The sequence below is a fragment of the Heterocephalus glaber genome, unplaced genomic scaffold, assembly GCF_053883595.1.
Source record: "Heterocephalus glaber isolate CG9 unplaced genomic scaffold, H.glaber_assembly_v1.0 deba00001600, whole genome shotgun sequence".
Lineage (NCBI taxonomy): Eukaryota > Metazoa > Chordata > Mammalia > Rodentia > Bathyergidae > Heterocephalus > Heterocephalus glaber.
Window position 1 is genome coordinate 39,831,305 of NW_028258372.1, and position 16,474 is coordinate 39,847,778.

General features: G+C 48.0%; 1 protein-coding gene across 6 annotated transcripts in view; it reads left to right on the forward strand.

The window, feature by feature from the left end:
* The window catches only part of Atp2b4 (ATPase plasma membrane Ca2+ transporting 4), an 87,317-nt gene that overhangs the window by 64,148 nt on the left and 6,695 nt on the right, over window positions 1-16,474 (forward strand). For 3 of the 6 annotated variants that reach the window (XM_087193922.1, XM_004862178.4, XM_087193921.1), the window contains 7 exons: window positions 345-432; window positions 1,010-1,116; window positions 5,960-6,151; window positions 6,602-6,815; window positions 7,639-7,850; window positions 8,861-8,968; window positions 9,743-9,919. In XM_087193922.1, coding sequence (XP_087050048.1) covers window positions 345-432; window positions 1,010-1,116; window positions 5,960-6,151; window positions 6,602-6,815; window positions 7,639-7,850; window positions 8,861-8,968; window positions 9,743-9,919 — 1,098 coding nt within the window. Of the gene's footprint in view, window positions 1-344; window positions 433-1,009; window positions 1,117-5,959; window positions 6,152-6,601; window positions 6,816-7,638; window positions 7,851-8,860; window positions 8,969-9,742; window positions 9,920-13,221; window positions 13,403-16,474 lie in introns of all 6 variants that reach the window. The other 3 variants (XM_087193923.1, XM_004862182.4, XM_013078622.3) reach the window with 2 other exon arrangements.

Consider the following 16,474-nt stretch of genomic DNA (forward strand, 5'->3'; position numbering starts at 1 on the left):
GTAGCTCATAAGAGGAGGTGGTCTGGGTGTGGGACGGACCAAAGCTTCCTGGTCTACACAGAAAAATGAAACTAAGGCCTCAGTAACGCCACTTTAGCCCCCTGAGCCAGCAACAAACCCTGGCCCACCTCCTGTCAAGGGTCTAAGGAATATGGATTGGCCCCCAGGTAGGAGACAGGGATGGAACAGAAGGCAAGCAGGACAAGACTGGCCACCGTCAGTGAGCTGAGGTGGCTGTTTCATCTCCATGGGACGGTGGAGTCGCAGCCCTCCTAGCAGCTTGGAGGGCGTGCATACGTGACTTTTCCTTCATGGCTGATCCAGATGTGGTCTGGTGTTGGCAGGTAGAGCAAGAGAAGCTGGACAAGATGTGGCCTAAGCTCCGGGTGCTGGCGCGGTCTTCCCCTACTGACAAGCACACGCTGGTGAAAGGTGAGGTCGGCGAGGGCGGGCTGGGGTGAGGACAGGTAAGAGCATCAGCCAGAGCAAGCCTCCTGTCCTGAACAGGCAGGTTCTAGGAGAGCTCCCAGGCTCATGGGGAGAAAGTTCCATTTAGCAAACATCGGAGCCTTCGGTGAGTGTGACATGTAACCAAGTCGGGCCTTTTAAACATTATATATCTTGTTTGCCAGTAGTACTGTGAATTAGTCATGACAGGTAAAACCATCTTGTTTTGTCAGGAAGCAAGTTGGAGGCTGAAAAGTAACTTACCCAAACTGGCCAGCTAGAGGTAGAATTGGTGCAGCTGAGCCCGGTTCTTGGCCTTCAGGTCCACACTTTTCCCAGCCCCTAAGGCCACTGTGTGAGGACTTCCTTTCCTAGCTAGGGTGCTGCCCATGAAACAGTTACTGCCCTTGGGTGGTGGCTGGAGAAGCTTTAGCATAGGGAGAGGGAAGGAAAGAAGAGAATAAAAAGGAGAGCGATAGAAACTGGGGATATCTCATGGGAAACAGCACGCTGGCGAATGACCTCAGGTGGCACCCGAGTTCTGACTGTCTCTTCTTCCCAGGCATCATTGACAGCACTGTTGGAGAACAGCGGCAGGTGGTGGCTGTCACCGGAGACGGCACCAACGATGGGCCCGCCCTGAAGAAAGCAGACGTTGGTTTTGCCATGGTAAGCTCTGTTTGTCTCACAGTGTCTCCCATTGGGAAGTGGCCTGCTGCTTCTGGAGCCTTCACCCTCCAGTGTGCTGCTTTCTCCAGCTCCATCTCTCCTTCCTACCTTCCCAATAATAATATGTGTCGTGGGGGATTCACCAAGTGTGAACAACAAATGAGAGGCAGGGAAGACATAAACTACCTCACCCAGCAAAACAAGACCAATTTAAACTTGAACGGGAATGCAGTGATGGTTGTTGCCGAGGCAAATTATAGAAGACTTATCTTCCCCCTGAAACCTTGCTCTTTGGCAAGCGTTGCTCAGTACTGTGCTTTTTACTTACAAGGCCAGGAGCATTGGAACTCTTGGAAAGTTCATTTTAAAGCATGTATTCTAAAGTTGGATTGTCCTGATTCAGCAAGGTCCATACCTTGAAAATGTTTGATCTTTGATCTTTTTTTTTTAAAAGCAAGCACACCAGCTCTTTCCAATGTTCAGGGAAGTTCAGAGGCCCCTAGACTGCAAAGTACTTCCTCACACTGAAGTAGCTATGATTGTCAGCCTCCCATTCAAACTGAACTGCTGGTGCTTTTATTTTGTTTTGTTTTGTGGCAGTGCTGGAGATCAAACCCAATGCTTCATGTGTGTGCTCTACCCCAGCCCTGTTTTTAAGCAGTGGAAGGAAAAACAAAAAGTAATCTATTTTTAGAGGGAACATTTTTAAGAAACAAAGTTTTAACTCTAAGAAACTTTAAGAACATGCAAAAGTAGGGAGAACCATATATAATGAATCCCCGTGAACTGTCATTCAGCTTCAGCAATTAGTGACACTCAGCTGCTCTTGGTTCCCTGATAACACTGCCTCCACTGCCAACTTCCTCATCTCCAGCTGAATTATTCTGCAGCAAATCCAAGACATTATGTCATTCCAGCCATAAAAGTTTCAGTACATTTCTCTAAATAATTTGTATCAATGAAATATGCCTAAAAGAATAATAACCATTTTTCTCATAACAAAATCATAGCATGATTCTATTTTTTTTTCCCAGTACTGGGGATTGAACTCAGGACCTTGCACTTGCCAGGCAGGCACTGGCACCACTGAGCTAAATCCCCAGCCCTTAAAATTCATGATTCTTTATTAGATATACATGATTCTTTACTAGATATCATTAAATATCTAATGAGTGTTTGTATTTCCCTAACTGACTCGTGAATGCTATTTTATAGTCTGTTTGTCCAAGTCCGGATCCAAATAAGATCTACACCTTGCGATTGTTTGGAACATTTCTCTTTATCTATAGCAGTGGTTCTTGGACTGCATTCTTCCTTACTGCTGTACCTGTGATACCTGGGAACCTGTAGAAATGCAGATTCACAGGCCCTACCCCAGGTCCACCAAATCAGAAAGCCTGGGGTTGAGGCCCAGCCATCAGCTTTAACAAGGCCTTGCAGTGATTCTGATACATCCTAATGTTAGAACCACTGATCATATAGCAAGCATCCTTGTGTTGGGGTCCTGAAGATATCCTTCTCCTCAGGTTCACCAGGACTCGGAACTCAGCAGATAGCTGTACTCAGGCTAAGATTTATTATAGAAGTGTAGCACAGATACAGGTGGATCACAGGAGAAAAAGGCACTGCCAGAGTCTGTATGAATCCACCTGCAGTCATCATTATGTTCTCCCTCCCACGAGGAGTCATGTGGACTCTATTTTTCCCCATTTACAAATCACAGCAATATTTGCATGATGCTTCTGCCCAGGGAAGCCCATCCCATGTCCCTTGCCCACAGTTTTATTAGAACTGACCTTACAGGCACCTTCTCGTTGGCACATCCAAAATTCCAGACTCCCAGAAGGAAAGTAGGTGTTCAGTATAAACCAGATTGTGCGGGCACCTTCTAGACCCAGTAAGTGACCCTCATCAGTTCATTGTTGACTGGAAACATTGTGAGAACCAAGAGCCAGCCTTGCAAGCAGGCCTTTGTAAGGATAGCATCAGGCCTGCCACAGCTAGTAACCCTTTCTCATACAAGCCAGTTCCTTCATTTTTGCCTAGTTGTTTAATTTTGGAGGAACTTAGTTGCCTGTCTACATGGACTGTCCTACAGTGTGAGTCTTTAAAATTGTATCCCAATAATGTCCTTTAACATACTGTTTTGTCCTTTGTATTCCTTATAAATTAATATTTAATTCTAGGCTGGGAATGTAGCTCAGTGGTGCCGCACCTGCCTGGAAACTGTAAAGTCCTGAGTTTGATCCCCAGTACTGGAAAAAAAAAATTAATTCTAAAAACAATCGGATTCTACATCCCTTTTTTATAGGGATTGCAAACTGACAGTATTTTTGATTGATTGATTGATTGATTAATTTGTTTTTTGGGGACAGGTGTCACTATGTAGTTGAGGCTGGCCTTGAACGTACTGTGTAGCCTTGAGCTCACAGTGATCCTCCTGCCTCCGCCTCCCTAGTGCTGGGATCACAGGCATGGGCCACCACATCTGGTTTAACTTCCCTGATTTTATATTGTAGCTCTTAAGGTAGAAATGTTAATTCACATAATTATTATTTGCTTTATCTTAAAACGTATGTGATGGTTTTTAAATAATAATATTAATAATATAATTACTAAAAACAATTAAATATTTTCTTGCAGGTCTTTTTATGTGTAGGTATATTCTATTAGGAATGTATCATTAATTACTAAAAAGCATATAATTTTAAAATTTGAACCATTTTTCTTTTGTGCAGTTTTGCTACCAGTTGGCTATACTACTTCATTTATATCATGTTGTTTTCCATTTTTGCTTTTTAAATTTAATTTGTTTTCTATTTGTATAAAAGTTATATTGTTCTAGAGTCAAATATATGAAACAAATATATTCATAGAAATCTGGTTTCTTTTCCTACTGCCTTCACCCTGTTGCTTCCCTCTTAATTCCTCAAGTAATTTTTTAATCAAGTTTTAAATTTATTTTCTTTTGCTTCTTTAAAGTACAATCAAATATGTGGTATGTGGGGCTGGGGATTTAGCTCAGTGCTTCCGGCGCCTGCCGCGCAAGTGCAAGGTCCCGAGTTCGATCCACGGTACCAAAAAACAAACAAACAAATATGTGATATGTTTGTACCCCATCCCTTTAAATAAATGGTATCATATTGTGAACCTTTCTACCTTTCTTCCACTTTGGTTTTTTTCTTTTTATTTTCGGTTTTTGAGAGTCTTACTATGTAGCTCAGACTGACCTTGAACTCACTATGTAACCCAGCGTGGCCTCAAACTCATGGTGAACCTGTCTCAGCCCCCTAAATGCTGGGATTAAAGGGATGAGCCACTATGCCCAGCCCACCTTGCTTTTTTCAATTAATGATATAACTTGGAGATGATCCCTGGTGGTAAGTGTATGGAGATACCCCTCCTTTCTTTGTACAGTTCCCTGTGGATATCCTAGGGATGTCCTAGGGAACTGATTGTACTTCAGAAACTGAGTTGTAGTCTTATCTAATGGATATTCTTTTGTTGCAATCTAAATAGGAAAACACTGCTACCAGATAAAGAGAACAAATAATCTATTAGTACACAACAGAGTAAAGAATAAGCCCCTCTTGGGGGGTGGGTATGGGCCATTGCGAAATGTATGATAGCTACATGGGCTGAGGGTGTTAGGGCCACTTCACAAAGCAGTTAGGGTTGAACTGAATAGGACCTTAAAACTAAATAGGTTTTGTTTTGGGTCCTGGGGATTAAATCCAGGGCCTTGTGCATGCTAGGCAAGCACTCTGCCACTGATCTGCAGCCTTGATGTTTTTTTTCTTTTTCTTTGTTTCAGACAGGATCTCACTAAGTTGCCCAGGCCAGCTTCCAGCTTGGCAATCCTTCTCCCTCAGCCTCCTGAGGGGCTAGGATTCCAGGCATGTGCCGCCAGGATAGGGTTTTTGTTTTTTGGGTTTTTTTTGGTACCGGGGATCAAACTCGGGACCTTACACTTGTGAGGCAGGCAGCGGAACCACTGAGCTAAATCCCCAAAATTCATTTTCTTTTTGTTCTTTTTTTGGTATATGGGGGATTGAACTCAGGACCAGTGCTACTGAGCTAAATCCCCAGCCCTCAGGATAGGGTTTAAATGGATGGACAAAGAGGATGTTTCAGGCTTGGGGAAATGGGGGGGGGCAGGGTAGAAGTCTACACTCTAACTGTGAATGAGTTATTCAGAGGACTGTGCAAAACCCCTCAGATCTGAGGAGAAAGAGAACATAAGAGCAGGTTGGAAAATAAATCGGGTCCACTTGTGAGAGCATGCACTGCCGGACTAGAAAGCTGACAATTGTGAAGGCTTGGCTTTCCACCATTGCTGTAACTCTTTGGAAGCCTTTGGTGGCTTCAGTGGCAGAATTCTAAACGAGGACAGAACATCTGAACTGTGCTGCCAGACCGCTGCTCTCAGAACAAAGTGTAGGGCTTCTTAAAGGTGTGGGGGAGATGCAAACTTAAATCAGATACGAGCAGTGGCAAAAGAGATTTGAGAATTTGGAGGTAGACTAGATGGACGGTACTTGCTCCTTGCCTTTTAATGGGTTTCCAGAGTAGTGGGAGTAGACAGGGAGAGAGAAGGGGCTGTCAGGGATGAGTGCAGTTCCCTGTCTGGGTGCGGGAGTCAGCAGTGGCTTCAGGCCCCAGACTCCTTTCCACACAGCCACAGTGACACAGTCTCCCTTCGTTTTCTTTTCTGTGTCTAGTGTGCCCTCTAGTGTCTGTGCCTGGTTCTGAGGCCTCTTGAGGGTCAGGAAATGGAGCCTGGCTTCAGTGGAGCCCTGTTCTCCGCAACACCTCACTGCCTTCCTTCCCTGTCTTCCCTCAGGGTATTGCAGGCACAGACGTGGCAAAGGAGGCATCAGACATCATCCTCACAGATGACAACTTCACCAGCATCGTGAAGGCAGTGATGTGGGGACGAAATGTCTACGACAGCATCTCCAAGTTCCTGCAGTTCCAGCTCACTGTCAATGTGGTGGCTGTGATCGTGGCCTTCACTGGAGCCTGCATCACTCAGGTGAAGTGACTGAGAGGTGGGCTGAGACGGGAAGGTTGAGGCGGTGGCTGAGGAGCATGGCAGAGGGAGCAGAACAAGGGTTTCCCCAGTGGTGTCGGGGCAGGAAGTAGCTCAACTAGCTGGGTCCATCCCCTCCATCTGCTTATGTGGAATCATCATAATTTACCCAGCACCTTGTGTCAGCTGCTGTGCTGTGCACTTACGTGTCTTATCTGTATTCTTCAAAAGCAAGCTCGGAAAGTAGGTATTATCATCTCCCACTGTGTAGGAGAGGAACCCAAGGCTCAAAGGAGTTAAGCAGTTTTCTCAAGGTCACTCGGCGAATAGGTGGCCAGATTGAAAATCTAGGTGGATAGTCGGAGCAAGACCATTTCCGGAGAAAGATGGGGCTGGTGGCTGAGGCAGGTTGGTTTCCGGGGAGCTAAAAGGACTGGTTCTTCCTCCCACCAGGATTCCCCTCTGAAAGCCGTGCAGATGCTGTGGGTTAATCTAATCATGGACACCTTTGCTTCACTGGCCCTGGCCACAGAGCCCCCTACAGAGTCTCTGTTAAAGCGCCGCCCCTATGGCCGAAATAAGCCTCTGATCTCACGTACTATGATGAAGAACATCTTGGGCCATGCAGTCTATCAGCTTGCTGTCATCTTTTTCCTTGTTTTTGCTGGTGAGCCACAGGTGGGGTTGGGGGCGGTGGCTGGGGTGCTGGATGGAGATGGGGACAGCAAATGGCCTGAGGGAAGAAGATACAGCAGTGCTGGCCAGCCTTTCAGAGACTGAGTGCCCCAACTGCGACCCAAACCCCTTCTTCATCACAAAGTGCCAGCGCTCCAACTAAACCTGAATGCTTGGCTGTTGGGGCGATTCTAGGACAATGTGGCTCCTGTGCCGACAGAGAGGGCTCTTCGTGCCTGCTGTGGCACACGTGCCATAGGCTTACCACCGCCGAGATACAGTGTGGGAGCAGAAGGAGTCCAGACAGCGCATAGCAGCAGCTTTTCCTACTAAGTGTTCCCTATGCATTTCTGCTGCCTCGCTCGCTCCAGGGCACCTAGTCTGACCGCTGTGCTTTCCTATGAGAAAGCAGATACTGATAGAAAAACGAAGAGACAGGGTCAGATAGTTTGAGACCAGGGCTAACATTTAAAAGATTCGGTTAAGCCAGGTGTGGTGGCACACACTGAAATCCCAGCTATTCGAGAGGCTGAGGCGGTTTCCGGATCAGCCTGAGCAACTGAGTGAGACCCTGTTTCAAAATTAAAAAATAAAAAAGGGCTAGAGATGTAGCTCAACACTCCCTGGGTACAGTCCCCAGTACTGCAAAACAAACAAGCAGACACATTTGATAACTAGAAGAACTCAGAAATTGACGGATTAGAATGGATTTTCTAATGGCCATAAGGCACCAGTATGGCCACACAGCACGTGCTGGCTGAACTTGAGCCCTGTTGAGCCACAGGTACCTGCAGTGCTTGCCCTCTCCCACCCAGGTGAGAGGTTCTTTGATATTGACAGTGGGAGGAAGGCACCTCTGCACTCACCACCCAGCCAGCACTATACCATTGTTTTCAACACCTTCGTGCTGATGCAGCTCTTCAATGAAATCAACTCCCGAAAGATCCATGGAGAGAAGAATGTCTTTTCAGGCATCTACCGCAACCTCATCTTCTGCTCTGTAGTCTTGGGCACATTCATCAGCCAGGTGAGACTCTGGAGCTGGGGCCCTGGGAAGGTGAAGGCTAGAACCTGGGAGCCCACATTCCCTAAGTCCCCAAGGAAAGGAGCAGGGTGTAATGGGGACTGAGGCTGGGGTTTGACCCTGGGATTCCCAGTTGGCTTCCATTTGCACTTTACTCAAGAAGTGGGGACCAGAACGTCGAGTGCTCCAGTGCAAGGCAGCACATCGGTTGCAAATAAGATAAGGCTTATACAGTTCTTTTATGATTTTCTAAATATACAGAAATTCCATGCAGTGACCAAGAAAAAGGTCGCTGTCTTCTAGCCCCTGTCTGTGCCTCCTGCTGGCATGAAATGTGCGTGCTCACATAGGGTAGGCTCCATTCCCTCTGTTCGGAAGAGGCTCGTTTTCGTGGTAGAAAGTGCAGCACAGTTCACAGAGGAGAGGAGGGGCAGGTGGGGCATATGTGGCTGATTCTGTAAACCTGGCTCGAGCTGCTGTGGGAAGTAGGGTCAAGTGCGTGGCTACCCTGGTGGTAAACAGATGGGCCCTTCCTTCTTCCCAGGCAGAGGTACCCTAAAACATCTGGAAGGGTACAAAGGGTTACGGACAAGCCACACATGAACAGGCCGTACAAAGAGAAGAACTCCCACTACTCCACCCTTCTGTAGGATGCCTCCCTTGTGCGTCCCTCACCCTCAGTGCCTCCTTTCTATTGCTTTGCCTTCTCATCACCCACTGGCTTTGGTCACAAGAAGCTCACCGCTGACTCCACTCTGCCAGATCTTACGTTAGTCTCGGTCTTAGCAGTCGTAGGAACTGTGTCTCCCCATCAGAGGGCTCTGGAAAGACCGCATGTGTCTCTCCTTATCCTCCACTCGATCTCTTCTTTCCCTTTCTCCAGCAAGCAAGTCAGGACTCGCATCACAAGGACCCTTGGGCAGGGGCGTGATGTTGCTTTGGTTGCCATGGCTGGGGAGCAGCCACCTGTCCGTCCCCTCCCTGATGGTAGGCTGCCCCTTTCTCTGTCCTAGGTTCTCATTGTGGAGTTTGGGGGGAAGCCCTTCAGTTGCACCAAGCTCACCCTGTCCCAGTGGCTGTGGTGTCTCTTCATCGGGATTGGGGAGCTCTTGTGGGGCCAGGTGAGTACTGGCGCGCCTCCCGTGCCTTTGTACAGCACACGCCGTGCAGACCTCCTGTCCTGCGCCTGAGGTGGGTCACACAGCCGTCCGGCCGGCCTCTCGGCTCCTCGCCGCCGGCCTCTCCCTCCCGCCCAGGTGTCCAGGCTCCCTTCATCCCGTGGCATCACCAGGTGGAGTGCTCACTGCCCATTACTTCAGCGCTTTTGGGTCCTTCTCTAACCATGTCTGGAAAACACATAGCTTCTCTGAGACACCAGTAGAACTTTGCAGTGGAATTTTGCTTGGAAAGGAGGGGTGTGTTTTAGAAGTAGAAGAGGTTATAGGCCAGGTGGGGTGGTGGATGCCTGTGTCCCAGCCCTCGGGAGTCTGAGGCAGGGGGAGCACGTGAGTTTGAGGCCTGCCTGGGCTACCCAGTGAGTTCAAGGCCAGCCTAAATGATTTCTCCCCTGGTTGTTTCCCCCAGGTCTTAGTCTCTGTCCCTACTGGGTATGTGCCATGTATCCTAGTCCTCTTTCCTTTAAAGACATAAAGCAAACTGGAAAGGAAGAGGAATTATAAATTATATAAGTAGGAAGATGGCCGGTAGATTTCTGGACTACAAGTTCTCCAGAAACCCTCCCTAGAGCTGGACAGCTGGTGAGCCTTTGGCGCCTGCTTGGCTGGCAGATCGGCGCTCCTCCCCGACGCACTCCTGTGGGCGGGATAATGGGGCAGGATACCGGCAGGGGCTGCCCTGGGTAAGTCCCCTGACAGCTCTGCCGCTCTTGTCCTCAGGTCATTTCTGCGATACCTACTCAGTCTCTGAAGTTCCTGAAGGAGGCTGGGCATGGCACTACCAAAGAGGAGATCACCAAGGATGCAGAGGGGCTGGATGAGATCGACCACGCTGAGATGGAGCTTCGCCGAGGCCAGATCCTCTGGTTCCGGGGCCTGAACCGTATCCAGACTCAGGTACTCTGCTGTGGCCTGTCCTCACCCTGGGAAAAGAAACCTCCTTGTCTCCAGAAGTGGTGGGAGGGCAGCAGCAGTTTTTGGCAGCCAGCATCTCCCTCCCGCCTAAGGCTCACTACCAAAGGGCTCCCTAGCTTAGGACCAACAGAGCAGTGATACCGGCGTGGCTGCCATCTCCAAGGAGAGTAGCCGTGGTATCCAGACCATGGCCCATTGCTAGCAGCGTCCTTCAGTTATGGCCTGGCTCCAGGGCCCACGCTGCCAGCCTTTGGGGCCAGAAAAGCTTCATGCAGAAGGTCTTTTGCGAGCACTATCCCTGACCCAAGGGTGGGGAATGTGCAGCCTCTCCCTGCCTCCCAAGAGGAAGGAGAGACAAAATCCCCTCATCAGCATCCTCAACAGTCACTTAATGTGACATCCTCAATGCTGCTGTTATGGTAATCAATATTATCTGGAGGGATCTTTGTAAAAGAAGTTCACCCCCGCTTCCCCCACTTCAAATTTAAGGCCTTGGTGGGGAATTTGACGATTGAGTGTGTATAAAGGACAACAGCCTCTGAGTGTCTTCTGCAGGCTTCAGACTGCTTCCCAGAAAGGAAGAAACTATCCTTTCTCCAGACCCTTTTCCTTCTTATAATTTCTGAAATGGGATAGAAGCTGCGCCAGCTGCTCCTAAGTCCCCTGACTGTGGCCCTCTAGTGACTTTCTTTTCACTTTCCATGCAGTAGTTGTAACTCTCTCTTGGGTAAATGGCCAGTCCAGGCCTTGCCAGTCCCCTCCCCTGCTCCCACCCCACACACCTCTCCTGTTTTATTCCCCTCAAGACACTGTTAATCCCAAGATCTCTAGGATGCTCTCCAGAGTCCAGGCCTATTTCTGTCAGTTGGCGGGAAATCCCCAAACTAGTTCACTCTCAAAAACTGGCCTTGCACATGATTTAGAAAATTGCCAGCCAGCCCCGCCTTCTTCATACATAGAGAAGACAGGCAGAATGAATACTCTGAATTTCGTGCCTGGTAGGAGTTCATCTCCATGGGGCAGACCACGGACAGAAATAAACGTGGGGAAGGGAAACCCTGGGGCTTCCCCCAGGAAGGGACTGCAGCGGGACTGCACAGACTGCCTGTCAGTGTCCAGGGCTCTCATGGTCCCCCACCCCACCCTCCAGGCGCTGAGTCTGCCGGGTGCCCGTAGAGCCTGGTGCCTGGGCTCCCCTCTCTGAAGTCCCCAGTGCTTTCCTTTGGGTCTGCTTTTTTTTCAAAATAACCTCTTTGCTTTTCTTCCCCTCAGGATCACCTGCCTCCTTTTCTACTATGTGACTTTTTTTTCCTAGCCAGGATTCTCCTCGCTCCTTGCCAGTCTTCCCTCCTGGGGAGCCAAGAGTCATGGGGCTTCCTTCCTCTCCAGGGCCTATTCCCTCGACTGTGCTCCTGTCTGTCTGGTATCACTGCCTGCAGAGCTTTAGGGTTACTACCTTTCCTGTTGGAGCGTGAGGCAGTCAGTCAGCATGGCACTAAAGCCCAGACCTAGGCACCGAAGGCGACAAAGGTTACAGATGCCATGATGACCAGATCTGTGCCATTCTGGTGTGCACCTGACTGTGAGCAGATGAGGCTGAGTGTGAGGCATGTTAGTGTGTCCTGGGTACCCAAAGCCCACCTGGCATCCGCTCCTTATCTTCAGCAGGGTCCTAACAAAATCTCCTGCCACCTGATTGTTGATCCTTATTGTCAGTCTCTGCCACAGTTGGGGTGGAGGGGTTGCCCAGTCCTGCTTGGGATTTCTCCTCTCCCTGGTTCTAAGCTGTTCTTCCCCCTTCCTTTATTCTTTATAGCTTTATGGGAGCTAAAAGTGCTAGAAAGCAGAAATTTGGGGAATGTAAGGGGTAGCATCTTGAGGAGGTAAACCTAGAATGCAATTTCATTGTGGAAGTCAGGTCTCATAGCCCTAATAGGCACCGAGGAAGGATCTCTACAGCCCCTTCTCCATGCAGCTGGAACCCTGCTGAGAGCAACCCTTTCCTCCTGCAGGTTCAGGCTCCTCAGTCCTCTGGAACTGAAAGCTATAGCATGTGAGGAAGGGTGATGTTTTAGCTCAAACTCTGATATGTATGAATCCAGAAATTAACCTTAAGCATTTTGTGGCTTCTCAGGAAGCTTTATAAATAGGAGCAATATTCTGAGTTGCAAGGCACCTGCTTGCCTGTCTTCACCTGGAGATGAAGTCAGAGAACTGGGATCAGCACCTTTCCCATACTCCTGGGGAGCTGACCCTTGGAATTAGGCATGCAGGTTTTCCTGAGGAGCCACCAGATCTATGAATGATAAAGTGATGCCTTTTGATTTGTTTCTTGTTACTTAGGGGTCAAGGACACGGGTGGTAGATGTGATGGAGGGCCCAGATGGAGGCCATTGCTGGAAATGAATGGCACTAATTGCCTTTGTCTCTGAAAACCAGGGTCCATGTGGATGGTCTAGAGCGACTGCTGCTCCTCCCCCCTCGCTAATTTCTCCTCCCCACTCCCCAGTCCAGCTGCTGAGTTAGTCAGTATTCTGCCCGACATTTCTGGACCTCCAGCGCACTAACACAGCTCAGTGGTGTTCTCTCCAGTGGGCCTTGGCCACTGGATTCCCGAGCTGCATTTCAGCCTGGCACAGGGTATCTTGGGGAAGATACCTAGAAGACAATGCGCCAAGCAACTCACAATCCAAGGGCCTTTCCACTACGGCCAATTACGGATGGGTTACTATACTGCCTTTAAACGAATGCATTATTTTCTTGGAAAATCTGCAAAAGAATTAGTTGATTTATTTGGTTTAGAGGTTCCTGAGCCTTGACGTTCAGAAATATGTACTTTGCCTCAGTATCTCAAATTGCATGCCTTGTTTTTAAGAGTTTAGGTCAAAACCACGAATAAGCTGCCAATCTCTGCTCAGCTGTTAGGAGTGGTGGAGTGGGAGAAATCCCTTTAAATTTTAAAGACCCTTGGACACCTGCACACCTACAGTGTTCACCAGCCGCCAAAGGGGAAGGGAAAACTGGATTGTGGCTGGGTGTTAAGATTCCACAGCAAATTGTTCCTTAAATGATTTGTGATATGAAATTAACGCTCCCTCCCGCCATCACCATTGCCTTCTGTGAGGGAGTCCCTCTCTGGCTTTCCAGCCTCTGCCCCTTTCCCCAGCTGCTTCCACCCCCCCCCCACCCACCCCGTCCCCACCCCTCCTGTAACCCTGCCTTCCTCCTCATTCCCCTCTCTCTGACTGTGGAGCAAAGCTGTCTCACTCTCTGATTCTTTGCAGATCGAAGTAATTAACACATTCCAGACGGGAGCCTCTTTTAAGGGAGTCCTAAAGCGACAGAACATGGGTCAACACCTTGATGTAAAACTCGTTCCTAGCTCATCCTATGTAGCAGTTGCACCAGTCAAATCTTCCCCCACCACTTCTGTGACTGCTGCCGTTTCATCTCCTCCTATGGGCAGTGAGTGATAGTCTATTACGATGCATGATTTGGTGAAATGACCACAAGAGAGCACGTAGCATCCGCTTTAACCAACCATGGTTATCTTTTCCTTTTGCCTTTTCTCTTTGATACTTTGACTTAAGGGAGGAAAAGACAAAAGTCCCACTCCAAAACCAGGCTGTGGATCCTTTTTATTACATTACTTTTTTAATGTTGGAAAGCTATTAAACAATATTTTAAACAATATTCTGTTTTCTGATTGTTCCTCTGCATTGCTTGTTTCTTCCTTTTCTTGCAGTTTTTTGTTCCGCTTTGCCTTTTTGTTTTGTGGGGGTTTTTTGTTTTTGTTTTTGCTTTGTCTGGACATATTATTGTTATTCCTTTCCTCTCCTCCTGCTCCTTTGAGTCTAAACTCTATCACTCAAGTTTAGATGTGAGATTAGGCCAAATTAAAACTCAGGAAGTCTCCTTATTGGGGGTAGGTTTAGGATCCTCTCAAGAAAGGTAGGAAGGGAGCTGTGTCCTTGGGTTCTTTACCCAAGGGGACCTGTCCTACATGAACCAGTATTAAGCGTGATCAATAATAATAGTCATTTTGGTTGTCACTGCGTTATTAGCTGGCAGCGAAAGCATAAAAACTAGTTAGCTGTGAAGAGAGGAAGGTAGATAGTTCAAATGTAGAAGGCCAAGCATCCTTGTTAGTTCACTTTTCAAGGACTTTAAAATCTGGTGTTAAGAATCAGTTCACATACGGGAAGGAGAAGTATATGAAAGGTTCAAAATAGCTTCTTTTTCATTTACTAAAATTGTATAGGAGTTTCTGGAGAGCAGCCCTGTTTTGGCCTCTCCTCTACTAAGTTGCCCAAATTCAACTGGAACTTTTTTTTTGGTACTGGGGATCGAACTCAGGTCTTTGCGCTTGCAAGGCAGGCGGCGGAACCACTGAGCTGAATCCCCGGCCCTTGGCTTCTCCTCTAGTCTGATTGTTTTACCAATAGCCAGTCCCTCGTGTCTCATTTTGCACAAAAAGTTTCAGGCACCCCTTTCTTGGGCATCCTTTCCACTGGAATCCCATCACCTATCAAGCTAAGAGCTAGTGTTCTCTCGGGTAAGCTGTAGGACTTTTGCTAATGCCTTTCTATTCCTGACCATTTTACCTTTCTCAAATGGGAGGCAGAGAGGAGAGAGGAAGCAGCCTTCTAGTGAGGAAGGAGGTCCTTTGTATTAAACATATTGTGAGTTTCAAATACCTGAGTGTTCAGTTTGTCCCTTCCTCCCCAACTCCCAACCCCACACCCCAAACCTTGGACACAAGATGAAGAAAGAGCAGTTGCATTGCCTGTGGTTCACATGACTGTGAGCTGGCCTAGTCTTGGGGCTTTTTCTTTTTAGCTAACTGTAAGTGTTCTGGCGTGGATACAGGGATGTAGGGGTAGACAGAGATACCTACTGTCTCTCTCGGCCCAAAGAAAGCACTAAATATGTCTTTCCTGCAAGTATCCAAAAACCTCTTGCTCTAATCCATCATGGTCTCTTAATTCCTTTGTCATCTCCTCTCGCCATCCCTGTGCAATTACCTTCTGTCCTTTTTAGTGAGCCCCCTCTGGTTGGAAGAGTTAGCATCCGATGCCCCGGTGATTTGACACAGCAGGAGACTAAGAGGCAGAGTCCAGTGAGCTCTTGCAAAGGTGCTAGTACTCAGGGTCCCCCAAGCCCCCAAAGGTGAGAGGATCAGAGACAAACCACACCTGCTCTTTCTCCAGCTATGCCTTCTCACTGAGATTCTGGAAGTTAGAGCCATGTATTTTAAATCCCATTCCAGATCTCCAAATAAATGCAACTGAGTCCAAACTTTATTCTGTAGATCTCTAAGATTTCTCTCCAGCAAGCACTTAACCCTTCTTCTCTGCTGGCTTCTGAAAGGGAGTAGAAAAACACAGGATTCTAGCTGACAATGGAGTCCTCATCTGACCTCTCCCAAGCTCCACAAAGAAGCCCTTACACTCAGCTCTAACCCAAGGGCCAGTGGGGCTCCTGACTCATGAAAGAGTTGCCCTTCAGTCAACCCCAAAGGAGACATTTCCCGGAGGCTCTGAGAAATGATGTCCAGGGAGGGAAGGGCTAGTTGGCTGGGAGAAGAGTGTACAAGGCTTTTAGCACATCCGCTTCACTGGCCCTGCCTTGTCCCATGCACTGCTCCATCCCAGACATCACACTCCAGCACGGGGAGATGCCAGCATTGGTGGGCTGGTGGTGACATCCTCTGTGCCTGCTTATTAGCCTTTGTCCTCTGAGCCTGTGCTGGGGTTGAGGAGCATTCTGGCACAGCCCCTGCTCCCTACTCCTCAGCCTTTGCTCACCACAGGACAGATGATGCCCCTGGCTCTCTGACTCTTCTTCTCAAGCTTCCCTTACAGATGGCTGGTTTCCCCTTAGACTCCAGGAGCCCTGCAGTCTAGCTGGATGACTATTGCTTGCTCCCTCAAAGAATGTTTCCTTATCTTCCTACCTACCCCTTTGCAACTCATTTATCTCCCTCATTTGTCTACCTATAACAATGCTACTGGTTACTCCAGCAGGTGAGAGGAAAAGCCAGCAAACAGGGCTCCTGGGCCTATTCCAACCCTAGTTTTTAAAAAACCTATTTTTTATAATGGATTCCACATATAGTTATTTCAATAAAGTATTCAATTTGTTTAGAAAATAGAAGCAGAAAGTTTAAAAATCACTGGTATAAAGACAGTGAACTGATGGTATAAAAGGTACCTGCCTTCCTGTAGGACTCATTAGAAACTTTAAGATATCAAGAGCGGACAAAACACATGGGCTGTTATCCTGCAGAGGTGAGATGGCTTTAGACCTGTGCCTTGGCCAATGGGATCTGTACCAGGGCCAAAGGAGAAGGCATCGTTGACTTTGGGCTCACTTAATCCAAGTTGTCTCGCTCTAAGATTTGATGTAGGGCATCTGAGACCTCCCTGAAGGTTAGATCCCGCTCCATTCCACCTAATCTCACCCAGGTCTGGAGCAAAACCAATGTGATGGTAAAATTCACCATCATGTGGTCAGTGGGAATCATAAAAGGATGGA